At 46.2% G+C, this 27,996-nt stretch overlaps 1 protein-coding gene across 1 annotated transcript; it reads left to right on the forward strand.

The window, feature by feature from the left end:
* The first annotated feature begins 354 nt into the window (after positions 1 to 354).
* On the forward strand, positions 355 to 26,358 carry FETUB (fetuin B). The gene is made up of 8 exons (XM_041002874.1): positions 355 to 422; positions 1,709 to 1,916; positions 2,357 to 2,467; positions 15,079 to 15,166; positions 18,460 to 18,629; positions 19,340 to 19,456; positions 24,957 to 25,040; positions 25,874 to 26,358. Exons 2-8 carry the CDS (start codon positions 1,710 to 1,712, stop codon positions 26,246 to 26,248), a joined length of 1,152 nt encoding a protein of 383 aa, XP_040858808.1. The 5' UTR covers positions 355 to 422; position 1,709; the 3' UTR covers positions 26,249 to 26,358.
* Positions 26,359 to 27,996: the final 1,638 nt, after the last annotated feature.

Raw genomic sequence — 27,996 nt, forward strand, 5'->3', positions numbered from 1 at the left:
GGCAGCCTCACACCTACACCAATCAACCTTAGGGCACAAGCTAAGGAAGAGGGAAGGACCAGCTAAGCAGCACCAAGGGAGGAGCCATCCAGGGGGACAGCAGGCACCAAGGGCCTGCGCCAGGAAACAGTGAGGAACTTAGGCTGTGGCTAGATAGAAGATAGAGAAGAGAACTCGGGGCGATGAAGGATGATTCCTGCCTGAATTAGTTTTTACAGTGATGATTGGAAAATGGTGATTTTTGCAGCTCTATTCTTCTACATTTAGTAGTTATTTTACTGTAAGCAAAAGGTTTTCCTGCTTCCTTGTTTGGTTAGCGGATGGCAGAGGACAGAGACCCATGGACAGGGGGAGTGGCAGACAGCGAAGTGGTGCTGCAGTGAACAGAACCCCAGTACAGTCAGAGCTCCACTGGTGGCCAGGTAACCAGTTTTTTTAGGACTTTTGGATTACATTAATTCCTTCTGAAACATGTGCATGTATTTATGTGTTAAGTATTTCTTATTTCTATTTCTTTTATATAAAATTATTATACTCATGCTTTTATCTTAATGATCTATTCTTGTGAAATGACAATAAAGGTTTTTATTTTATACAAATAGATACAAAGTTTTATCCATTTGTTTATTAGTCATCACATCAATATTCCATGGTGTATTCAGTATCATTTGTGCGTTATATATTTGGATGATTTTCATTTTCCACAAATATTGTGCTGAGATTGTATCCCTTCATAAGCTTCTTTTTTAACGATTTATTTATTTTAAAATTGGAAAGGCAGATTTACAGGAGAAGGATCCCCCATCTGCTGGTTCACTCCCCAAGTGACCGCGATGACCAGAGCTGAGCTGACCTGAAGGCCACAAGCAGGGAGCTGGAAGAGAAATGAAGCAGCAGAGACATGACCGTTTTTCAAGGCATTCTGAGAACTGGATATCCTGTACGTAATTGTAAATGCAAGGGCCAGCACTGTGCTGTAGCAGATAGATCCGCTGCTTATGATGAATTAGCTTTCATACAGCTCCATAGCAGGGGAAATAATCTTGGAGTATGATGGAAAGATGTCCCAGGAACTCTTTCTATTAAGTAAAACACCTGTTTTAGAAGCATTAAATGAGACCAGAGAGAATATGATTCTCGGCCACATGCTCAAATTGCATTAAAGCTCACCAGTGCTCATGGGATGTGCTTGAGGAGGGCTGGGTCTGCTTTGAGGTCTAAGGTGAGTGGTGAGATGTGAACTCACGGAGCAGCCCAGAAGCCCGCCCTGGGTTCCTGCCTGAGCTCACCCATGTGCCTGAGGAGGCTGGCTGCAGGAAGGGGGTTCCAGGCTTGGGAAGAAGACAATGGCTTCCAACGTTTGGTCCGAGGTGTAGACACGGGCCAGACTCCATTCATGACCTCCTAAGGCCCTTGGCTAAATATTTGTTAGGATTGCCCGGAAAAAACGTTGGGAAACTTGATCCTGTTTACATATTCACCCGAATGTGAGATTACTTAGGGGTTTAAGGTTACAAACATCAGCAGATCCTATCTGAAGTACTGACTCAGGGAAATCCATGTTTAGAATTCAGGGTGATAAAATGGGACAGTCTTTCTAATCCTAGCAGCCATTCTAATTAGGATTACAGGACCACTCAAGTGTGCTCTTCAGGAAGTCCCACAAGCCAGCCCATCCCTCCAGCTCCACGTCCTTGCTCCCTGACAGAATGGGTCCACTCCAAATCCTGGTGCTCGGTACCCTGGCCACGTGCTGTGGGGCTGTGGCTGCACTCAACCCGATCCTCCCCCGTGCCTGCAACGACTTGGAAGTGTTAGCAGCTGCAGACTTAGCTCTGCAAGACATCAACAGAGACCAAAAGGATGGCTATGTGCTGAGCCTCAACCGAGTGAGCGCTGTCTGGGAGCACAGACAGGCAAGTGACTATCTCCCCTCTGGGGCAGGGACGGGCCAGGGGCTGGGCTGCCTCAGACACAGGTCGGCAAGGGCTTTTGCACTCGGGAACCTTGTTGAGAACCTGACAATGTATTGCTGTCTTCTGCCAGGCATGCTTCCATGCTCTTGCTGCTATCAAGAGCAAGTGCAAATAGGAATCCTACTCTGACACCTGCCTGGGATCCAGTAGCTTCCAGGTGTATTCACAAATACCTTGCTGGTGACAAACCTAGTGCAGGGGCTGTCTTATCCAAATGTCATATCCTTTAGCTCTCAAATAAATAAATAAATAAATAGATAAATAAATAAATAGATAAACAAATAAACAAAACAAAACAAAAAGCAGACCTTTTTCAGTCCAGTCTTTATGGGTTTCAGCTTCATGCGGGTTGTGCTGTGTTTCTCCACCCCTGCCCGCAGGACAGCCTGGGGTCTCTGTTCTATCTCGTGTTGGACGTGCTACAGACTGGCTGCCACGTGCTCAGCAGGAAGGCGTGGAAGGATTGTGCTGTGAGGTTCCTGCACGAATCGGTAAGTGCCCATATTTAGGGACACCAGGAAAGAAGCCAGGTGCCCTCTGCTACAGGGTACAGGTTGTTCACCATCTGTCATTCTATGAAAGTCCCTTTTGGGGGGTCACCTTGTGGTACAATGGGTTAAGTCCCTGTCTGTCTCATTGGCAACCCATATAGGCACTGGTTTCTGTCCAGTGGTCTCATTTCTGATTCAGCTCCCTGCTGGTAGCCAGGGAAAAGCAGCAGCAAATGGCCCGTGTGTTTAAAACCCTTCCACCCCAGCCCGGCGGAGTACCCTAATGGCTAGAGTCCTCACTTTGCGCGTGCGCACACACCGGCATTCCATATGGGCGCTGGTTCTAATCCTGGTGGCCCTGCTTCCCATTCAGCTCCCTGTCTTTGGCCTGGGAAAGCAGTCAAGGACGGCCTAAAGCCTTGGGACCCTGCACTCATGTGGGAAACCTGTTAGAGGCTCCAAGCTTCTGGCTTCAGATCAGCTCAGCTCTAGTTGTTGTGGCTACTTAGGGAATTAGTGGACCCAAGATCTTTCTGTCTCTTCTCCTTTATGTTTATCTGATTTTCCAACAAAAATAAATAAACCATTTTTTTAAAAACGTCCTGCCACCATGTGAGTGACCAGTATCAGGCTCCTGGCTTTGGCCTGGCCCAGCCCTAGCTGTTACAGCCATTTGTGAAATAAACCAAAAAATGGAGATCTTTCTCTCTCTTTCTGCCTTTACAAATAAATAAATAAATCTTAAAAAGAGCATAAATGTCCCTCTCCACAGCCTAGAGAGACAGTATCTTATACTTACTCTGATGCTGTTTAACCTGTATTAAAGAGGTTTCTGGGAAGTTCCACTGGGATCATGCTACCCAGAATTGAAAAGGTGTCCCCAGATTGGTTTTATTTTATATTTTTATTTAATATTTTTGCTTTTCTTTTTAAAGATTTATTTCTATTACAAAGTCAGATATACAGAGAGGAGGAGAGATAGAGAGGAAGATCTTCTGTCTGATGATTCACTTCCCAAGTGAGCACAACGGCCGATGCTGTGCCGATCCGAAGCCAGGATCCAGGAACTTCTTTCTGGGTATCCCACACAGGTGCAGGGTCCCAAGGCTTTGGGCCATCTTCGTCTGCTTTCCCAGGCCACAAACAGGGAGCTGGATGGGAAGTGGAGCTGCCGGGATTAGAACCAGTGTCCATATGGAATCCTGGTACATTCAAGGTGAGGACTTTAGCAGCTATGCCACTGCACTGGGCCCTGCTTTTCTTTTTTTTTAAATTGACTTTTTTCAAAAGATTTTATTCATTTTTATTGGAAAGACAAATCAGAGTCATGTAGAGAATGAGAAAGATCTTCCATCTGCTGGTACACTCTCCAATTGGCTACAATTATTTGGAGCTGAGTGGATCCAGAGCTAAGAGCCAGGATCTTCCTCCAGGCTCCCACATGGGTGCAGGGTCCCAAGGCTTTGGCCCTTCCTTGACTGCTTTCCCAGGCCACAGGCAGGGAATTGGAAGGAAAGTAGAGCAGCCTTCCACTAACACCTACGTGGCCTGCAGACTCTAGACCGGGGCTGGCAGAGAAGAGCAGGCCTGAGAACACCCACATGTGTTTGGGTCCCAGGCCATGGGGGAGAGGGGGCGTTATGGCCCCAGGATGGCATGCTGACATGATGTGCTGGTAGACTGGGTTTGGGGACTCATTAACAAGCTTGAATCCCAGGTGGACAGAGGGGTGCAGTCCTAGGTCAGCATATGTATCACAGGACTGGTTATGGCATCCAGATGATCAAGTAGGGTTCCAGGCCAGCATGCCACGCTGCCAGAAGACTGGGCTGGAAAACCCATGTGCTCGTGGGCACAGGAGCTATAGATTGGTTAGATCAAGGGTTATGGGATGTGCATGAGGGAGGATCTCTGAGGGAGTACATTACAGGTAAGGAATGACTTCTGGGGGACTTCCACCAACAAGGTCACTGTGCTTGCAGGTGAGCAAGGGGGCTGAGACTGAGTGATTTGGATGAGGGGAACTGAAGGATCTTTCTGGGTCAGACCAACGCACTCACACATGTGGGAGACCAGAGTTGGGTTAGTTAGCATTAACTACCACCCACTAGTGCACAAGAAAGTTAGGGCTAGGGGGCCTACCTGGCAAGGTTTGACCACAGAACCTGCCAATGAGTGTTGGGGCAGGAAATGGGTCACTTTAGGCTGGGCCATGACACTAACAAGCATGCAAGAGAACCAGATATGGGGGCAAATTCTGAGAGGAATATGGGGGCTCACCCTTGTGCAATTGCAGCATCTGCTAGTTTGCTCAAGAGTTGGGGATAGTGACACATCAAAATAGGTATGACCATGGAGCTCTCCAGCATTCCTGGGTACTGGGGTTGGTAGAAGACCAGGCTGGTCCAGGCTGCAACAGCCACAGGTGCACCCGAGAATTGGGTGTGGGGTGGCCAAGGCCACAATATCCACCAGCACACCCAAAGACCGAGACTTGGGGGTAAACTATATTGGGTAAGGGCTAGCACCCGTCGGCACACTTGAGATCTGGGTCTGGAAGTGGGCCTGTGGGGCAAACTTGGGAAACTCCCTTGGTGGGACATAGCTCCTGCTGGTGAGCACATGACTCAGGGCTGAGTCTTGGTCAGGCCAGGCAAGGCTACTCCACCTTCAGCAAGTGTATGGGTTGGCTCTGGGGTGGCAGACCGGGCAGGTCCAGGCCCAACAGTAGCACACTGCCATGTGCAGAAGCCAGGATGGGATGTGGGCCATACTGGGCTAAGCTATCACACCTACCAGTTTGCATGAAAGCCAGGAATGTGGGCAGACTGGGCAGGGTTAGGCAACATCCAAAGACAAAGGCCAAGCCAGAAGTTAGGCTATGCCTGGCTGGGAAGAAGAAACTACCGACATGAGCAGGATCTGAGACTGGGAGCAGGCCAGTTGGGGAGCAGCCTGGTTGGGTTGAGGTTCTTACTGGTGAGTGTAAGAACCAGAATGGTGGTGGTGAACTGGACTGGACAATGCCACAGTATCCCTTGGCATGAGTGTGGACTGGGTGTGTCAGACTGGGCTAGCCTCTAGTAAGTGCTGGTACTTGCAAGAGCCAAAGTGTGTGCATAGCAGACTAGGTTAGGTCTCAGCATCCACTGAGCCTCATGAAAGCTGGGGGTGGGCCAGGCTGGGCTGTAACACAACAACAAGAGCTGGAATGGGTATGGGTCGGTCAAGCAAGCCCACTGTACCTGCCAGGACAGAAGATGTGCCAAGTCAGGCTGGGTCAAGAACACACTGGTATATGTGAGATCTGTGCACGGGAGGAGACCTGATAGAGGAGCTTGAGAAATTCCTCTGCCGGGATGCAATACCTGCAGGTGAGTGCAAGAAGAGAGGTTGGGAGTAGCTCAGACCAGGCCTTGTTACAGTTCCCACCAGCATACATGTGGTTCAGGTCTGGGGGCAGGCTGTGCTGGGTCAGGTGAATGCCAAGGTGAGGCAGGCCATGCAGGACTGGAATGCAGTACCCACCAGCACATATAAGACCCTGGAGAGGGGTGTGAGTCTGGTAGGGAGAAGCCCGGACTCCCCTGTGAGGCTACTGCTCATGCTGGTGAGCATGAGAGCTGGGACTTGGGGTGGAACAGCCTGGGCAGGGCTACAAAATCATTGGCTTTCATGTGAGCTGTATTGTGGGAGAGCTAGGCTGGGCTAACCAATTATACCTACTGGTGTATGCATAAGCCAGAGTTAGTGCAGGCTGGTATCAGCTGGCAAATGCTAGGGAAAAATCATGAGAATCTAGACCACAGAACACCTGGAAAGTGCAAGATCTGGGACTGCAGATGTGCTTAACAGGGAAACTGTGGGTACACCTCTGATGGACTACAGTTTCCACTAGTGAACATTTGAACCAGAGTTTGGGGTGGGCCTGGTTGGACAGGCGGTGGTACCTGGCAGTATAAATGCAGACTGGATAATGGGGTCAATCGGTCAGCACCCATCAATGTGTACAAGAACCAAATAAGATGCGGGACAGACTGGACCAGTCTGCTGCACATATTGGCATGTGTACAGACTGAGACTGGGGGTGGGCCTGGTGAGGAGTTTGGGGGTCTCTCCGACTAGGTTGCAGTTCCTGCCAGTATGTGTGAGGGCCAAGTGTATGGTGGGCAGAGTTGGGCTGGGCCGGGGTGCAGTAAACATTGGTTTGTATAAAAAATGGGACTGGAGATAAAACTGATTGGGCAACTGCAACCGCAAGTATGTGTGTAGGCTGATGTGGTTGATGGATTGAGCCGGATTCTGCACTGGCTGGCACACACAGGAGACAGTTCTGGGGTCACCTCTGGCATGGATTCTTTAGGGATTCCCCCCACCAACTGGACTGATGGCCTCAAAACTCCAAGTACAGGGAAAATTGCAGGATCTATGGTCTGACCATGGAGTGTGTGTGTCAGAACTAGGCCTCCTTGGTTCCTGAAGCCTGTGCAGTGGGTGGCATGTCCAGATGCACATGTGGGACATGATAGATCATTGAGGCCTGCAGAGGACATAGAGTACCTTGGATGGCAAAACAAATTGGACCACTCTCCCAATCAAGCTTTGACAATGAGTATCTGAGCAAATGGAGACTCTAAGGTGGACCATATCAGCCAATGAACCTTGGAAGGATTTCCTCAACCTTGCAATAAATCAACACACCTCTGAACTATCAAAACCACTTGGGCAGTGTCCATGGAACAAGCTTCACATTGGAAACTGTAAGATGACACTGAGTGGCCATCCTACATTCCAGGTGCTAATGCAGCTGGGACTGGCCCTCTCCCCTTCTCTCCTACCTTCCTCCAGATATAGGAAGAGAAAAAAATAATAGAACCAATGGTCTCATCCACTTTTCCACATTCCTCGACCCTACCCACCCTGATTAGTGGTCCACAGGGGCATCTGTCCTTCTCAACTATGTAACATCACCAAAAATTAAAAAAAAAATTAACTGGAGAAGCCAGGACATGAACTGGTACCCATAGGAGATCCTGGCACTTGCAAGATGAGGATTTAGCCATTGAGCCATCATGCTGGGCCCTATTTTTTCTTTTAAATAACATGTAATGCTTGTAAATTTTTAGGAAGTACAATGCAATATATCCATGCATGCTTACAGTATAAACAGATCAGATCAGATGAGATGAGATCATCCTCCTTCTCCTCTAACCCTTACCAGCCTTTGTCATCACTATTCTAAGTTCAAATGACTTTTTAAACTTATATGTCATTTGGCCTCGGGGCTGGGGCAAAAGGAGACTCCTACAGTGTGGCTGCTGCAGAGGGTGCCCCAGCCAGGCCAGACCCAATGCCGGGGGCTCAGGCCATAGTCACTGCTGCCAAGTGGTCACAATGTCCTAGGCTTTGGAGCCAGTCTCCACCTGCTGGCTGCCTGGCAGTGAACTCTGGGGTTTTTATTGTATGTAATTGCTGCCTAGGGACATTCATGCATAAGCCCAGTGTGAGTGTAGGTGAGGGATGAATTCTGGGTGATTCCTAGCGATAGGGTCATGGAACTTGCTTGCAAGCATGGGGACTGAGACCTGAGGGTTTGGAGGGGAGTCCATAAGTTCTATTTGGGCCAGACTGATTCACCAGCCCACATGGGAATCCTGAGATGGGCTGTTAGCATAGAGCATTACTGACTGCCACACACCAGTCCACATGAAAGCTATGGCTGGGGGCCTGTCTGGCAGGGCTAAGTACCAGTACCTGACTGAGTGGTGGAACAGGGGAGGGGTCACACTTGGCAGGCTCAAGACACTAACTGGCACATGAGAGAACCAGTCTGTGGATAGATTCTGCGGGGGAAGTGTGGGCCCAACCCTGTGGAAATACAAGTCCCACTGGTTAGCTCACGAGTTGGGCTGGTGATAGGCTGAGCTAGATGTGACCATGGAACCTGCCATCACCTATGGCAGGTCAAGGCAGCAGCACCCAAATGTGCATCCTAAAACAGGATGGGGGGGGGCTAGCTGCAACTGGAAGGGGGCAGACTGGGCAGACCTTCATTTACAAGGAAGAACAGAAATCAGGATGGAGCACAGGTCATGCTGAGCCAGGCTCTTAAACCAACTGGTCCGTTTGAGCCAGGGATGCTAGGCCATAACATTGAAAGCAAAGGCTGAAACAAGTGAGGGACTAAGCCAACTGGACCAGAGCAACCACTGGCACTGGCACATAATCTAGGGCTGGGAATACAGCCAGTTGTTGATCTAAGAAGACACCCTAACTGTTTTGGGATACCCACTGGTAAGTGCAGGGGCTGGAGTGGGGCTGCGTTCTGGTCCGGACATGGCTGCCGCCTCCCTTGGCACAAGTGTGGACTGGGACTAGACACACCAGACTGGGCTAAACTCCAGCACCATCTGGTGCTCTGGAGGACCAGGGTAGATGTAGGATGGACTAGTCTAGGTCTCTGCCCCTACTGAGCCATGTGTGAGCCATGTCCAGGTATGGATGAGCCTTGGCTGGGCTGAAATATCCAACAGCATGCACCTGAATGGATTGAAGGCCAGTTAGGAAAGGCCACTGTTCCTGCTAGTATAGGAGGTAGACTAAGTAGGGCTGGCTCATGGACCCACTAGTATGCACGAAATCTGGCAATGGGAGAGGTTCTGATGGAGGAGCCTGGACAACTCCTCTGGCAGGACACAGTCCCTGCAGGTGAGTGCAAGAAACACAACAGGGAGCAGCCCAGACCAGGCCAGGGAAAGGGACCCAGTGGCATACATTTGGCATATGTCGGGGGCAGACCAGGCTGAACCAGTTCACATCACCCTTTGGTGAATCCAAACACCAGAACAGAGTGTGGGTCAGGCCAGGTTCAGTCACCACATAAACCAGTGCACATTATGGAATGCCAGGGTGAGGTGAGCCATACTAGACTGGGCCGCAGCACCCAAATAATACACGTGAGAACCAGGGAGGGAGGAGGCAAAGCCGGTAGGGGGAATGTGTACTCCCTTGCTGAATAACCACTCCTACTGGAAAGCATGAGCTGGATGGGGGCAGACGAGACCAGGCAGGGCTACAAGACTTGTGGGCCTCATGTGAGCTAGATCAGGGGCAAACCGGCTTGGGCTGATTGTTTCTACTGGTGCAAGCCTAAATTAGAGTGGCTGATGGTTGGTTGGGCTTTGCTACAGCATCAACAGGCCGGGGCTGGAACTGGGAGCTAATTCTGTCAAGTGAAACTCCAGAACCACCTGGAGAGTGCATAATCTGGGAGTGGGTGTGACCTAAGAGGGAAATAGTGGACACCTCCCTCTTGAGTTACCACTCCCACTGGAAAGCATGAAAACCATGAATGGGGCAGGGGTGGCTAGACAGAAAGGCACCTGCCAGTATGTGTGTGGACTGGATAATAGGGCAGATTGGTTTGCACTAGGCTTCAATGCCCATTGACATGTATGACAGCTAAATGGTATGAGGGACAGACTGAACAAGCCTTCGGTACATACTGATAAGCATGGGAACCAGGGTAGGGGGCAGGTGTAGTGGGGGTTATGGGAAGTCGCCCCGACTTGGCTCTAGCTTCCAGTGGTTTGCGTGAGGGCTGAGTATGAAGTGGGCAGGATCGGGCTGGACTGCAACAACCATTGTTTATACACATTGTGAGAAGAAAACAAAAAAGACGCAAAGATTCTGCATGTGGAACTAAGGACTATAAAATTATGGAAGGAAAGCTTTTTTTTTTTAAAGATTTATTTTATTTTTATTGGAAAGCTACATATATAGAGAGGAGGATCTTCTGTCCTTTGATTCACTCCCCAAGCAGCTGCAATGGCTAGAGCTGCACAGATCTGAAGCCAGGAGCTTCTTCTGGGTCTCCCACATGGGTGTAGGGTCCCAAGGCTTTGGATCGTCTTCACCTGCTTTCCCAGGTCACAAGCAGGGAGCTGGATGGGAAGCGGGGCCCCTGGGATAGAACTGGCGCCCATATGGGATGCTGGCGCATGCAAGGAAGGAACTTTAGCTGCTAGAGAACTCTTTGTATTTGTTTACTTTATGGTTTGTTTTGTTTTCATAAACACTGTTATGAAGTCTGAGGCCAGAGAAAGGGGTGGCTTCTGGGGTGGGAACTCTTCAGGATGCTGTGGGAGTAGTTCATCAATCCTAGAATCTCAACAGCTTCGGAGTGATCCTTTTAAAGTGACAAGGAGAGCTTGAATGCAGTCAGTTTCACTTTGACTCTGGAATTTTGAGTATTCTCATGTACTGACATGAACTGTATACCATGGATGCCTGATAATAATATATTTGTGGAAAAAAAAAACTTTTCAAGTCATGTAACCAAATTTTTTAAACCACCTTAACTGATTTTGAAGAGCAAATAGCTTGGCCCGGTGCCATGACCTAGCGGCTGAAGTTCTCACCTTGAAAGCACCAGGATCCCATATGGGTGTTCCTATATGGGCACTGGTTCTAATCCTGGCAGCTCCACTTCCCATCCTGCTTCCTGCCGGTGGCCTGGGAAAGCAGTCAAGGACAGCCCAAAAATCTTGGGATCCTGCACCCGTGTGGGAGACCTGGAGGAGGATCTGGGCTCTTGGCTTTGGATCAGCACAGCATCGGCCGTAGTGGTCACTTGGGTAGTGAATCGTTGAACGGAAGATATTTCTCTCTGTCTCTCCTTCTCTCTATATATATATCTGACTTTGCAATAAAAATAAATAAATCTTTTTAAAAAAGAAAAGAAAACAGCCAATTAGCCAATTTACCCGCTATGGATTTATTAAGGTGACACAAGGTATCTTGACACGTACAAGAACAAGGATATGCTCACTCTAACATGATAGATGTTTAGCTCTGCATGCAGAGGTCAAAGAAGCTCCTGATGTGGTGAGGGCTTTACTGCAGCTTCTTCTGTGTCACGACTCTGGCACCTGTTATTCAGGGCTTCCACGAGTTCCCTACAGCATAACCGGAACAGCTTTAAATCCAAGCAAAGGATTTTCATAATATGTTTTGAAGACTTCCTGCATGCTTGAATGTCAACATTTTTGGCACAAAAATAAACTTTTTTAATTTCATTTTTTTTCACAAACTTTTTTGAAGCTCCTTTTTACACTCACACTGAATCATGAGGGAGGCTGGCAAGAAAAGGTTGAACAATTGGGTGGTGTAGCTCCTTCCACATGAAATAATATAATCTCTTTTTGGAGCTTATTTATTTTTTAAATTATATTTTTGACAATCTTTACATAGTTAATTAGGGTAAAAAGGTTCAAGGGCTATAGGGAAGTGGGTAAGACTATTATTTCCATATTGTTTCCTTCTTGTATCTGAAGTAAAGGGGATATTGAGGGAGAAACCCCACCCAGTTTCCCACCCACCCCAAGTCCCAGATGTGGGGCATGAGCTGAGATACTTGCTCAAGTTGTTTCAATAGTTCACCAGTTATGAAAGTTATGAATCGCTACCAATCTCACCACTCCAAGCACGATGAGGTCGTTGAAGAATCCACTGATTGACACAGTCCCTCATAGAGTTTCCATTTGCCCAGTATTTCGCTGCCAACAAATAGCTGAGGTGGTTGATTGACTTGTTCTGTCTTCTGTCCTCTCATGCTCAGGGTTCTGAGTCCGGCATTTCGACTGGGGAGGGCCTGGCACAGTCCATCACCCCGATCAGCTGGTGGTTGCAATTGTGGGTTGGTTCTGTTTCCAGCCCCGACTTCCACTGGAACCAATGGGTGTTGCAGTCCAGCCTGGTTCTGCCCAGCACATAGTCGGCCCTCACATAAACCAGTGGGAGCTGCAGCCTAGCCGGAGCGACCCACAATAACCCCCACCAGGCCCACCCCCTACCATGGTTTGCCAGTATGTGCAGCAGACTAGTCCAGTCTGTCCCACATTCCCTTCTGCTCTCATACATGTTGATGGGTACTGAATCTTAGTTCCATCCAACCAGGCTCAACTATCCAGCCCTCACGGATGTTGTTGAGTGCCTCTCTGTCTAGCCACCCCTGCCCCTCTCCTAGTTTTCATGTCCTCCCCTGGGAGTGGTAACCCAAGAGGCAGGAGCCCACTATTTCCCTCCCAGGTCTCTCACTCCCAGATTATGTACTTTCCATGTGGTTCTGGCATTTGACTTGACAGAACTAGCCCCCAGTGCCAGATTCTGCCAGGTGATGCTGCGGCAAAGCCCAAACAACCCTCGCCCACTCTAATTTATGCTTGTACCAGTAGGAATAATCAGCTCAGCCCAGCCCGGCTTTTCCCTGATCTAGTCCACATGAGGTGCACAGGTGTTGTAGCCCTGCTTAATCTGGTCTGCCCCCATCCCAGTCCACGCTCTCCAGTGGGAGTGGTTGTCCAGCAAAGGAACCACCCCTTCTTCCCCCTGCCGGCTCTGCCCCCTCCCTTCCTGGTTCTCACCCGTGCTGGTTGGGTGCTGCGGTCACATCTGGGACAGGCAACCTCACCTTGGCATTCCGTATTGTGCACTGGTTTTTGTCACGACCAAACCTGGCTTGACCCATATTCTGTTCTGGTGCTTGGATTTGCCAGTGGATGACATGAACTGATTCAGCCTAGTATGCCCCCGATCCATGCCAAATGTATGCCAGTGTGAAACTTTCCATGGCCTATTCTGGGCTGTTTCCTTTCTTGCTTCTTGCGCTCACCTTCCGGGTCTGTGTCCTGCCAGAGGAGTTGCCTAGGCTCCTCCGTCAGAACCCCTCCCAATGCCAGATTTTGTGCATACCAAGGTGTCCATGAGCCAGCCCTACTCAGTTCACCTCCTATACTAGCAGGAACAGTGACTTTTCCTGACTGGCCTCCGACCCAATCTGGTTCTTGCTGTTGGATGTTTCAGCCCAGCCACGGATCATCCATATCCACATACAGCTCACACATGGCTCAGTAGGGGTTGAGACCTAGCCTAGTCCATCTCACATCTACTCTGGTCCTCCAGGACACCAGACGGTGTTGGGGCCTGGACTGGCCTGGTGCATCCAGTCCCCGTCCAGACTTGTGCTAAGGCAGGCGGCAACTGTATCCTGATCAGAACGCAGCCCCCATTCCAGCCCATGCGCCCCTTAGTGGGAACCTCCACCCAGCTAGGGTGTCCCAATAGTTACCCAACTGGGCCTGTTCCCAGCCATACATCACTTGCATGCCAGTAGTGCTCTGACTCAGCTTAGCTCAGTCCCTCACCTGTCCCGGCCTCTGCCTTAGACACTGTGGCCTAGCATCCCTGACTCACGCAGACCAGTAGGTGCAAGAGCCTAGCTCAGCATGACCTATGCTCCGTGCTGGTTTCTAGTTTCACTTGTAGGCCAAGGTTTGCTCAGTCCTGCCCAGTACATCACACTCCATTACCAATTCACAAAATGGCCAGCAATTGGAGCTACTTTGCCCAGCTTGTTCAACTCCCAGGTCTGGGCCACATGTTCACCAGTGGGAGCTATGACTCGCCAAGGGAGTTTCTCAAGTTCTTGATCCACTCCCGGACCCAGTCCTCATACATGCCAATGGGTTTTAGGCCAGTGCCTGGCACAGTCTGGCCTTCCATTTGGCCACGTATGAGCTGGTGAATGTTGCAGCCCGGCCCACCCCACACCCTATTCAGGATGCACATTCAGGTGCTGCTGCCCTGACCAGTCCAGATTGTTGCGGGTTCCTTTACCTGTGATTGATGGCAAACTCTTGGTCACACCTAGCTTAGTCCATCACCACCCAGACTGTTGAACTAACCAGTGGGGCTAGAATTTCCACAGGGTGTGGCCCACACCTCCCTCACAGAATCCGCCCCCAGATATGGTTCTTGAGAGCTAGTTAATGTCATGGCCCTGCCCAGTGTGACCCGTCAGTTAATCCATCATCATGTCAGATAATAGCATATCCTGCTGGACAAGCCCCGAGCCTTAGGTTTGCCATCAGCTGGTGTTCGGTGCTCAGCAGTTAAGTGATTACAAGTTCTTCAAAGGAAGAGTTACTGTCATTGGGAATCTTTACAATTGACTCACATCCCAGAAGCACAGTGGGTTCTACCTGGAGCTACCTAAGCAGCAATTCAAAGAACCCAAACCCCAGAGCTCCCCAGTCGGGCAGCCAGCAGGCGAAGCCTGGCGCCAAATGGCACACTGGCTGCCCGGGGACAGCTCACCACGTGCACATGGTGGCTGGCGTGTGGGATCCAGGCATGAGATGCCCTGTCCCGAGACCCACCCGCAGCCAGGAGGCTGCAGGAAGTTTAAACTCCCAGGCCCAAGGTTGCGCCCCTCCCCAATCCCATTCACCACCCAATGAGGGCGACAGGTGGGTCCCCGACCTGCCCAGTAATGGAGACCTTCCAACTCAGTGTACTTACCCCAAAGGGAGCAGTCCCCGGAGCCCAGGCAGGCGCAGGGACAGCTCACCACGTGCACATGGTGGCTGGTGTATGTGATCCAGGCATGAGATACCCTGTACCGAGACCCATCTGCAGCCGGGAGGATGCAGGAAGTTTTGAAATCATATAATCTTAAGTTTCTCACTACATAAAAATAAACTGTGCAAATTTCACTTTGGAGGGATAGTATTTCATTTCACAGTGTCATATAATGCATTTATTGGTTGCAGGTTTATGGACAATGCAAAGCATTGTTTTACCTAAACAAGCCAAGAAGAATCGCCTATGCACCTGCTTACAACTGTACTCTTCGCCCAGGTAAGAAATGTTCATTTCAATGAAAGAGGGGAGAAAGCATTTAGCCAAAATTTTGCAGAGTTGATACGGCTTCCATCATGTTTATATTATCTTCATTCCCGTGCAAGTTGTACAATATTTCTAGGACTTGTCTCCTCTCTGCATTTCAGCATGTTTGTTCTCCACACAGTTAATCTTCCTAAATCATTTTTAATAGTCTCCATCGTGTCTGTCCCTCAACAAATCCTAAATGCTTAGCCTTCTCTATGTGGCATAATTTCTAGGACTGGCCCGTAGACTTGCTTCCTCTTGTTGGTGCGATTATTTCCTTGGCACCTGTTTTCTGCACACATATTGCCCTCCACAACCTGTGCATCATTTGGCTTGCTATCAGCTCTCCTCCAAAGATTCCAGCTGTACCTAGCTTAATCATTCTGTCTGATCACACAATGATTAGACCATTTGTTGTTTTCTGCCTCACTTGCCTTTTTTAACCAAAGAGAGTTGCTTCCAATTTCCATTACACCCTTCACTTATTCATTTATCTAGCATTTCAACTAAGCCCTTACTGGATGTCAGGTACAAGGTTGTGTGTTAGATATTAAAAGGTAAGTAAGACCCAACCTTGTAAGACATCAAAATATTTTAAAGATACACTGGTGAAAAATATATCTAAATAACTGGGAAGAGCAGGTCTTCTGCCAATAAGTAATCTCTTGAATAAAAGCCTTGGAGTAAATAAAATTCTATGGGATAAAAAATATTTTGCTTTGATTTAATGTTTAAGCATGAAAACAAAATGGCCCATTGTATAAAATTCACGAGTTCGACCTTGGCATCTCAGGTGACAGCAGTTGTTCACAGAGGTGGAGACCTGCTTACACAGAGTACCTGATCCAGGTCAGACCCAATGCCTGGGAAATCGGCCCACGGGCACTGTTGCCACACGGTGACAGAGTCCTAGGCTTAGGGAGGCCAGTGCGCCTATTTGGAGGCCAAGTTCTGCGTGTAAGTCCCCCAGCGGTGAGCTCTAGGTATTTTGGGCATGTAATTGCTGCCTAGGGACATTCATGCATAAGCCCAGTGTGAGTGTAGGTGAGGGATGAATTCTGGGTGATTCCTAGCGATGGGGTCATGGAACTTGCTTGCAAGCATGGGGACTGAGACCTGAGGGTTTGAAGGGGAGTCCATAAGTTCTATTTGGGCCAGACTGATTCACCAGCCCACGTGGGAATCCTGAGATGGACTGTTAGCATAGAGCATTACTGACTGCCACACACCAGTCCACATGAAGGCTATGGCTGGGGGCCTGTCTGGCAGGGCTAAGTACCAGTACCTGACTGAGTGGTGGAACAGGGGAGGGGTCACACTTGGCAGGCTCAAGACACTAACTGGCACATGAGAGAACCAGGTCTAGAGATAGATTCTGTGGGGGAAGTGTGGGCCCAACCCTGTGGAAATACAAGTCCCACTGGTTAGCTCACGAGTTGGGCTGGTGATGGGCTGAGCTAGGTGTGACCATGGAACCTGCCATCACCTATGGTAGGTCAAGGCAGCAGCACCCAAATGTGCATCCTAAAACAGGATGTGGGGGGGGGGGCTAGCTGCAACTGGAAGGAGGTAGACTGGGCAGACCTTCATTTACAAGGAAAATCAGAAATCAGGATGGAGCACAGGTCATGCTGAGCCAGGCTCTTAAACCAACTGGTCCGTTTGAGCCAGGATGCTAGGCCATAACATTGAAAGCAAAGGCTGAAACAAGTGAGGGGCTAAGCCAACTGGACCAGAGCAACCACTGGCACTGGCACATAATCTAGGGCTGGGAATGCAGCCAGTTGTTGATCTAAGAAGACACCCTAACTGTTTGGGATACCCACTGGTAAGTGCAGGGGCTGGAGTGGGGCTGCGTTCTGGTCCGGACATGGCTCCCGCCTCCCTTGGCACAGTGTGGACTGGGACTGGACACACCAGACTGGGCTAGACTCCAGCACCATCTGGTGCTCTGGAGGACCAGGGTAGATGTAGGATGGACTAGGCTAGGTCTCTGCCCCTACTGAGCCATGTGTGAGCCATGTCCGGGTATGGATGAGCCTTGGCTGGGCTGAAATATCCAACAGCATGCACCTGAATGGATTGAAGGCCAGTCAGGAAAGGCCACTGTTCCTGCTAGTATAGGAGGTAGACTAAGTAGGGCTGGCTCATGGACCCACCAGTATGCACGAAATCTGGCAATGGGAGAGGTTCTGATGGAGGAGCCTGGACAACTCCTCTGGCAGGACACAGTCCCTGCAGGTGAGTGCAAGAAACACAACAGGGAGCAGCCCAGACCAGGCCAGGGAAAGGGACCCAGTGGCATACATTTGGCATATGTCGGGGGCAGACCAGGCTGAATCACCCTTTGGTGAATCCAAACACCAGAACAGAGTGTGGGTCAGGCCAGGTTCAGTCACCACATAAACCAGTGCACATTATGGAATGCCAGGGTAAGGTGAGCCATACCAGACTGGGCCGCAGCACCCAAATAATACACGTGAGAACCAGGGAGGGAGGAGGCAAAGCCAATAGGGGGAATGTGTACTCCCTTGCTGAATAACCACTCCTACTGGAAAGCATGAGCTGGATGGGGGCAGACAAGACCAGGCAGGACTACAAGACTTGTGGGCCTCATGTGAGCTAGATCAGGGGCAAACCGGCTTGGGCTAATTGTTCCTACTGGTGCAAGCCTAAATTAGAGTGGGTGATGGTTAGTTGTGCCCTAATCAAGTAAGTAAAAATTATAAAAATAAAAGAATAATTAACCATGTGAACTAATTCCATTACATTATAAATTGTTACTTATGTAATGTCAGAGTTTTTAATTGATTGGCATGATACTCTGTCAGCTCTACCTTCAGACCAGAGACGGTCTCCCCAAGAAACTGCTGAACTTATCTGCACAATAAGATGCCTGACTCTATGCTTTGTAGATGCTTGCAAGGAAAGAATCTCAACTGAATCTGAACTGTAGTAATGCAATAAGAATCCACCATGGGGGGGGGAGGGGCTTTGGGGAGGGAAGGGGAGAATTCCAGAGTCTATAGAACCGTGTCACATAATGCAATGTAATCAATAAAAAATAAATTAAGAAGAATAATTTTGAAAATTCACTTCCAGCAGCTATATCCCTTTCCAGAAAATGTCCTCCTTACTCCATCTTACAATGCTAGGTATTTTTTTAGTATTCAATCTTTGCTTCTTCTGTTATCATTGAATTATTATTATTTTGGGGTTGAGAACCAATATCATTTTAAAACTATTATCCCTGCCACCCACAGTTTCTCGAAGAAAGATTTACTTCACGTGCCCTGACTGTCCATTCCCCACTATGACTGACATGTCAAATCCTAAGGTTTTGGACGCTGCCATCGTATCTCTTGAGAAATTCAACCAGAATAGCCCTTTGAAGCAATATTCTTTGGTTAAAGTCACCAAAGCTACTACCCAGGTATGGTTAAAATGTCTGGGCCAGTTACACAGTAGTGTGTCTCATAATTGCCATTAGAGGTTCTTAAGCCGGGAAGTGGGCATCAGGCAGGGTCATTGGCTGGAATCCAAGAGCCTTTCTCAACAGTCTCTTTTGGTTAGACATGATGCACATTCCGTCGTGTTTCAGTTTCTGAATTATTTCATGGCATTTCCACTGGGCTCATAGGACTCAATTTTGCCTCATTAATCTTAAGAAGAGAAAGTTACAATTTTCTTGCCGGATTCTACATAGATTTATTACTTACTGCTACATTTTGCTTTCTGATTGATCAGGAACCATTTAGCAAGAAAAATTTCATGCTGTGTTAAAGCCTGGAGTTGATATTGAGTTTTATGGATTAGAAGAAATGAAAGCTTGTTTGTAATTGGATTGATATCACTGTCATACAGGAAAAAAAATCCACAAGATTAATATATAATAGGAAAAATAAGCTCCCCAAATGCTTATCCAAATCTCTAAGAAAACAAGAAGAATCTAACGATTGTGTTTTCTAAATAACATAATCACAGCACACAGTTTGATCAGTGTGAGGACTTGCAGGTACGATGGGTGTGGGATTGACGATGCATACAGAAAAGGATCGTTTCTGTGACTGTGATGATACCAAACCTGAGTCTTCCACTAACATTAACTTTGCTTTTCGTATCTTAACTCCTGTCTCATAACAGTGGGTCGTTGGCCCTGCTTTCTTTGTGGAATATTTAATTAAAGAGTCCCCGTGTAACAAATCACAGGCCAGCGGCTGCTCCCTTCAGTTCTCTGACTCTGTGAGTATTCCTGAACTTGTTCATAATGTAAGGATTTGTGTTTAAACGCCATTTCTTAAATATTTGTTGAACTTAGATACAAGGTTGTCTAAAGAATGTGATACTTTTCCTTCCTTCAAGGATTAACTTACAGTGTGTTAGATGAAGGCCAGATATAATAGGGGTTTTATCCTGTAGAAAGTACAGTTTTCATTTATCAGTGTGATAGAATCGCAAAAAATTAATCATTGGGGCAGTAAAAATCCAGGTAAGTCTCCTGGTGGTTGGTGATGAGCCCACTTGATTTGCATCAGTCTGGGAATATACCATGTGGCTCTCTTCCTTGCATTGCTCCTTAACAAGGACAAAGCCAAACAGGCCTATGTTCAGAGAATGCCTCCAAGATGGGGACAGTGCTTTGAAGCCACCTGACACCTATTTGCAGGGGATATAAATTGGCGCAATGTGTTGGAGCACTTTTGGGCAAAAGGTGCTATTAAGTCTTTTTTCCTCGTTTTTCAGTTATAGAAAAAGCTTTATTATAATGAATTCATACGCCATTGAATTCCTCCTTTTAGGGATTACAATTCAGTGGTTTTTAGTTATATTCACAGAGTTGTGCCAGTCATTACTTTCTATTGTAATGTATTTTCCTCAGTCTCCAAAAGAAATCCCATACCTACGAACAGTTATTGCTCTTTGTTGCCTCATGCAAGTCCTTCCAAATTGTTGGTCAACTTTCTGTCTCAATGGCTTTGCCTGTTCTGGACACTTCATGTAAATGAAATTCTACAGAATGTGATCTTCTATGTGGCTTCTTTAAATTACCATGATGTTTTCAATGTCTCTCCTCTATATAGAAGGAGTTGCACCTCTTCCTTGGCTGAATTATATTTTATTATATGAATATTGCTTATTCTTAATCATTGCATAAATTGATGAGTATAAGGATTATGTCTTGCTATGTTTCCAGGGGAGTCACGCTTTTATTTCTTGTAAGTCTATAGCTCAAGGTGAGATTGTTATGTCTTGTGAGAGCTCTGCATCTAACCCTTTGGCTGACTGTCATACTCTTTCCCAGAGTGATTGCGCCAGTTGCTGATCATACCAGCTATGTCTGAGGATTTTCATTTTATCACATCTTTGCCAAAACTCATCATTATCTTTATTTGTTTTTGTATCCATCTTATTGCTTATAAATTGGTAGCTCACTGTGGGTTTTACTTGTATTTTCCCCAGAGGTAATGCTGTTAAGCATCTTTTAATGTTACTTTTGATCTACTTTTTACTGGCCATGTGTATGCAGTCTTGTTTGTCCTTTTTAAAAAGATTTTCTTATTTTTTATTGGAAAGGCAGATTTACAGAGAAAAGGAAAAATATAGAGAAAGATTTTATGTCTGTTGGTTCACTCCCCAAGTGGCCACAATGGCCAGAGCCAAGTTGATCCAAAGCCAGGAGCTTCCTCTGGGTCTCCCATACAGGTGCAGGGTCCCAGGGCTTTGGGCCATGCTCTACTGCTTACCCAGGTCACAAGCAAGGAGCTGGATGGGAAGCAGAGCACCTGCCAGGGTACAAACCAGCACCCATGTAGGATCCTAGCACATGTAAGGCAAGGACTTAGCTGCTAGACCATCACAGTGGGACCACTACTTGTCTTCTAATTGCTGCATTTTAAGATTTTTTTTAATTTTAAGATTTAAAATATATATATAATGGATACAATGTATGGTCAAATATACAATTTTTAAGTATTTTCCTCTGTTCTCTGGGTTATATATTCAAATTCTTATAGCTATTTTTCTGAAGTACCAAATTCTAAATTTTATTAAGTTCTATTTTATTTATTTATTTTGAATGTGATTTTTGGGTGAGAGGGCACAGGCATTTTATATGTAGGAAACCATTGCCTGATCCAGTATTACTAAGATTTAGAGGTTTGATAATATAATTCCCCAAATAATCTTGACCAGGTAAAGCAAATTGAAGGACTCTTTATTCCCAACCTCAAAACTCACATCAGAGCTACAATATTCAAGACAGTGAGGAATTGGTATAAAGATATCTAGATCAATGTAAATTGAAAAAAAGAAATAAAATCTTTTAGCTAAGTCTATGGCCTATTTTGCCTTAATTTTATGTATATAGATTGAAGTATGATTTCAACTTCATTCTTCTATGTGTGCCAACCCAGTTGTCCCACAACTATTTGTTGAAGAATATCTTTCTCCCAATGTGTCTTGTCATAGTCATTGCAGATCAATGGTCTTTAACATACTTATACTACCTTGAGATTGGGAAATGTGAGTCTTGTTTTGTCCTTCCTGTTTAAAATCATGTGGAGCATTATGGATTATTTGCATTGTCATTATTGTTTTGGAATAAGTTTACTGATTTCTATATTGATAAAGCAGTTGGAAATTTAATCTATTGAATTTGTAGAACAACATGAGAATCTTAACAATATCAAGTCCTCAAATCTAAGCCTATGTGATGTCCTTCCATTTGCTTAGGCCCTATTTAATTTCTTTCAATGATATTTTATAGTTTTCAGTATGCAGCAGCTCCCCCTTTGCAGGGGATAAGTTCCAGGACCATCAGTGGATTCCTGAATCTGCAAATAGTACTAAACCCTTCACATATGCTTCTTCCTATATATACACAGCCATCATAAAGTTTAATTTATAAATTAGGCACAGTGAATGATTGACAATAACAGTTAATAATATTAAAAAATACATATACTATACTATAATAAAAGTTCCTTGAAAGTGATCTCTTTCTCAGTATCTTATTGAATATACTCACTCTTCCCCTACTTTATATGAGATTAAAAAATGCTTAAATGAAAAAATGAAGTGAATTAAATGATGTGGCACTGTGGCATAACATTAGGCTACTAGTGATCTTACCTAAAGTCAACCATACACACACACACATTAATACCCAGCATTAAGGCTCTTGCATCCAATGTGGAGGTTGAGAAAACTCTTCTACTCTAGTCTGACTTCTTTCTGTTTACAGGGCAGTGTAAGATTCTTTTTCTTTTCTTTCTTTCTTTCTTTCTTTCTTTCTTTCTTTCTTTCTTTCTTTCTTTCTTTCTCTCTCTCTCTCTCTCTCCCTTTCTTCCTTTCTTTGTAAAAATTTACTTATTTTTATTGAGAAGGCAGATTTACAGGGAGAATGCAAGACAGGGAGAAAGATTTTCAACCACTGGTTCACTCCCCAAGGGACTGCAATGACTACAACTGAGGCAATCCAAAGCCAGGAAGCAGGAGCTTCTTCTGGGCCTCCCAAGCAGGTGTAGGGTCATAAGACCTTGGGTCATGCTACTCCACTGCTTTCCCAGGCCCCAAACAGGGAACTAGATGGGAAGTGAAGCAGCCGGGACACAAATCAGTGCCCATATGGGATGCCAGCACATGCAAGTTGAGAATTCAGCCACAGAGCCATCATGGCAGGACTTATATTTATATTATATAAAGGAATAATTCATGTCTCAGAAGGGAGAGCAGACAGAATGAGATATCATCATACTATTGGAATGCTGCATAATTTAAAACATGTGAGTTCTTTATCTCTGAGATTATCCATTTAATATTTCCTGGGTGAGGTTGACTTTAGACACTTGAAATCACAGAAAGTAAAACTCTGGATAAGAGGAGACTACTATCAGTTCTCAGCCTTTTGGCTAAGATTAAGTGTGAAGAACAAACTATGGTACTTATCTTGACAGATTTATTTCATGAATATTTTATGCTCTTCATAATTAATTAATATAATGGATTTCATTACAAGCATATATAAATGTATTTGTTTCTTTAATAATGATCAACATTGGCCCCAGAATGGTAACCTAACGGCTAAAGTTCTCACCTTGTATGCGCTGGCATCCCATATGGGTGACAGTTCATGTCCCAGCTGCTCTTCTTCACATCCAACTCCATGCTTGGGGCCTGGGAAGACAGTCAAGGGTGATCCAAAGCCTTGCACCCACGTGGGAGACCCAGAAGAAACTCCTGGCTCCTGCCTTCAGCTCAGCTGAGCTCCAGCTGTTGCAGCCGTTTCGGAAGTGAGCTAGCAGATAGAAGATCTTTGTCTCTCCTTCTCTTTGCAAATCTGCCTTTTCAATAAAAATAAATAAATCTTTTAAAAAATTCTTCAAAAAATGATTAACATTGTATGCTATAACCTTGATGGACTTATTTATTGATTCTGATAGTCTTACAGTGGATTCCTTAGGATGTTCTATTTGCCAGATCTTGCGATTTGTAAACAGAATTGTTTCACTTCTACCTTTCCAATCTGGATGCCACATGTTTAGCTGAGGTTTACATGTTAAGTGCACACGCACAAAAGCCCCTTTGGGCTCCACTCTGCTGGAAGCACAGTTGGCCCTGTGTATTTGGGGAGGTCAGCAAATGCTACCCAGGGTGGAAGTGCCCAGGCTCTATCTGGTGCTTGTTCCAGAAGGCTCCTCTCTAGAAACCCTCTTTGTAACTGGGTGTTAAGGAGAAGAGAGAGTAAAGCACAATTCCCCAATGATTTACTACTTAATAACCTTGCCTACCTTAAGGAAATTCCAGCATTTTAGTGTGTACTGAAAAAATGTGACAAAGTTACAGTGAAGCTATCTGTTCAGACACATTTTAATAAATTTTATATGAATATTCTTAAGAGTTCTTCAAAAATTGAGACAATGTTTTATCACAGTATTCTAGTTACACTTGAAAATGTGCATGTTTTATAATTTGAAAGTTTCTCTTTCAGAAACCTTTCCTAAGGAAGTAATGAGATATCTGAAAAGACACAGATTTGCCATCTAGACAAGAACAACAGAAGTAAATTCAATCTAATTGTCCAGCAAGAGAGTTAGTTATGTAATAGAAAGGAAATCATAGAAATTTTTCAATACCACAAAATGACTTACAAAATATATTAAGTGACAAAACAGAGTTCTGAAATAATGTATGTGATAAAATTATATTTTGTATAAAAAAGAATTGGCATAGGAAAAAGCATGGGAAAAAAGAAAACACTGCTCTTCACAAGTACTTTTCAAGCAATTAAAAGCTTATTTTTTTCTTGTTTAAGTAGCTACTTATTGCATTTGTAGTAAAATGAAATTTTATTTTCAAATAGAAGATGAAGCTGATGAGAGGGGTTTTGTAAGAGAAGAAACAACTCAAGTGGAACATGCATGAAAGGCTGTTCCATAAAAGAGGAAAACAAATTTTCCAATAGATCCAAGGCCAAGAAGTAAAAATGCTATAGAGACAACTTCCTGTTCTCAAAAAGAATTTTCCAATAATCAGCTTTTGTTCCTCGAGAAACAATGAACTTGCCAACACCAGAAGCAAGTTAGCCTAGTTTGTCTGATTTCTTAGCTGGGATGATTAGGGAGAATTGGATCAAAGCCTTCCTACTCCATCATCATATAAATGTCGACTGGCTGTGAATCTACACAAACTGAAAGCAAGCTGATTTTCACATGTGATCACTGATCTCAATCCATGACGTTGTATTTTCTCTTTTGTTTAGCCCGTTGGCCTTTGCAAAGGTTCTCTGACTCAAACTGACTTAGAGAACTTTGTGTCCGTGACCTGTGACTTCTTTGCAACACAGGTACTTTTCAATCTAATCATTTGTCTTCCAGGAAAGAAAAGAGTCAATTGTCCATATGTAGCTGACACTTAACCCACCTCCTCCTTTGATTTTCCCAAGATCCATAATCACCACTTTTCTCTGGCTAAAGCACAACTCCAGGCCACACACATCCAACACCAGTTCTGTTTTTCCTCCTGTAGCATTAGGAGGACACATTCCAAACCAGGGAACTGCCAGCTTGCATTGCTCAAACCTTGACGGCATTCAGTTCCACGTTCCATAGAAACCTTACCCCAACTACAGTGGGAGAGTAATTGCCAGAAATGTTTATGGAGCACTCCCCATGAGGCAGCCTACTGGGGCTGGGAGGATAGGTGACATGGGCTGATTGGGTTCCAGGCCTGCTCTGTCACCTGTGACCTATGTGATCATGGGCAAATCTTACTATCTGAGTCCTGGTTGCCCCATTTGGAGAAAGGTATTGCACCTCCCCCTCATTGAGACTCCTTGAGAAGCATTGCAGAAGACCTCCCTAACAGGCATGGCACAAAGTAGACAATCAGTCAAAGGCAGCTGCTGCCGCCACAGCTGAAAATAGGTAGACAGCTTTCCCAGGACCTGGAGCAAGCCCTTGAACCTCTCCAGACCATTGTTCAGCTTGTAGCCAAACTTCTGAGGATCTTGGTTCCACTGGCACTTACTGGTTTTGCTTGTCAAGCTTTTTCACCAGGAGACCCATCCCTTTAGCTTGTCTTCCTATGGGAACCTCCCATGAGACAGAAACAGACCAACTGGGCCTGGTACTTAGCATGGCAGAGCTTTCCTTTTATTGGAAAACATTCTTCTTTTAGGCACCTGCCCCTGGAACTCAGAACTCTGCTGGTAACCAAGGACCTTCGACTCTCTCCAAGGAGCAAGAGCCCCACCAGAAAAATGTTGCAACCACAGTCACCCCCTCTGAAGCTGTACCAAGAGGAACTATCCAGTACCTCCCTGACTTGGATGACGAGAAGTCGAAAAACTCCCAGGGAGAGGGCCCTCGCGAGGCCTTCCCGGTGCAGCTGGATCTAACCACAAATCCCCAGGGAGAACCCCTGGATGTCTCCTTCCTCTTCTCAGGGCCTGTGGAGGAGACGCTGGTTGTCCTGCCTTTCCCTAAAGGACAACACCCTGCCGAATGTCCAGGGAAACCCCAGACTGCCAACCCTCTTGTCTTGCCACTGTGAAGCCCAGTGGATTCCATGGCAATACAGTTCTTTGTACAAGATGAAAGGTGGGGAGACAGTGACACACAGAGAGATGTCAAACCTAGGGCAACCTAATAAAGTGTGTTTTTCTGAATCCTGAGTCTCAACATGTTGACCCTATTCCTGGGCTGCACCCTACACTGGGCTACTCACTGAGCTACACCCCTTGTTAGATGGCATAGTCTCCTGCCATGGACCCAGGCCTCCCCAGAGTCTCAACCAACATCTGTGCTAAAGCATTCCATGAGTGAAGGCGCTTTTCCTAGACCCCAGGGATATAGGGAACAAAGGCCCAGCAATTCCATTCTCTACATGGCCCTCAGCTACAAGATGAAGTTTATCTGGGTATTACCCTAACATTTCCAACCCTCTGCCTCTTTTCATCTGCCTGTAAGTCTCTGGACCTCAACAGGGATGCCCCTTGGAGAGGTAAGATGTGGCAGACAAGTGCACTATGGCCTGTGCCAGACACCGTGGTACCCCCAGACCACAAGAATCCTCATTAATATTACAATTGCTCTCAATGAAGGTGCTAAAGGCCAATTTTGACATTCAACCAGAGTTCTCTTTTTGCATATTTAAAACAACATGTGAGGATAGGCTGATAGGGGTGACAAACTGTACCGGACCCGGTACTGGCAAGCAAACCCAAGAATCTGGTCTGGGATCACTTCAGATGAAGTTTCTTTGGGGATTCCTCCAACTGAACTGCCAGACTAAGAACCCCAACCATGAAGAGAATTGCAGGTTCCATGGTCTGACCATGTGTCAAAGCTCAGCTGCCTCAGTGGCTCAGATGGAGCAGCAGACAGCATATCAAGGTGCACAGAGAGGATATGGTAGTACATTGAAGCCTGCATAGGACACCTGGTACCACAACAGAGGACAGAACAAATTGTTCAACTACCCCAGCCAAGTGTTGGCAGTGACAATCTAAGCAAGTGTAGACGCTGAGGTAGACTATTTCAGCCAGTGGATTCTAGAGAGATTTCATTGTGATTGAAATGGTGAGGTTGGCAGCAATTTGAACAGTGAACTATTGAAATCACCCGAGCAGTCCCCTCAGTGCAGGCCCCACATTGGGGACCCTGGGTAGGGTGGGGGGATGGGTGTTGCTTCTCCTTTTATCTCTCCCCTTCCCCCAGATACAGGCAGGAAAAAAGAGAATGTGGAAACAATGGTCTTATCCACTCTCCTGTAGCCCTTGACGCTTTGAGCCCTAATCAACTATGTAAAGATCACCAAAATTAAAAAAAAAAATTCAGATAAAAATTAAAAAAAAATAAAAGATGCCTACATCCTACATAAGTCATAAGAGTGTCTGCATTTGATATCTTACTCTGGCTTGATTCTGATTCTGACTTCCTGTTGATGCCATTCTGAGGGGCAGGAGTGAGATAGGGTCCTTGCCACCCACAAAGGACCCCTGGAATGTGTTCCCAGCTCCCCTTTCTTCCAGGTCCAGTCCCAGCCATCGCTGGCATTTGGGAAGTGAAGACGGGAACACTTTTCTCTCCCTCTCTGCCTCTAAAACTGATTAGCCAATTTTCAAAAACCGTGGGGCAAATTTCCCCTCTAGTAGAAGTATATATGTACTCACACACACACACGAAAGATAAAACTTTTGACAGTTTGATAGAATTCACAGCTGTGTGTTGTTCTCCATCCTGGCAGCCACAAAGACCTTGGCATAATTTGCTAAAGGGAAGTAGGAAATATCTGTACTT

The sequence above is a fragment of the Ochotona curzoniae genome, unplaced genomic scaffold, assembly GCF_017591425.1.
Source record: "Ochotona curzoniae isolate NIBS_2020 unplaced genomic scaffold, NIBS_Ocur_1.0 scaffold_2587, whole genome shotgun sequence".
Lineage (NCBI taxonomy): Eukaryota > Metazoa > Chordata > Mammalia > Lagomorpha > Ochotonidae > Ochotona > Ochotona curzoniae.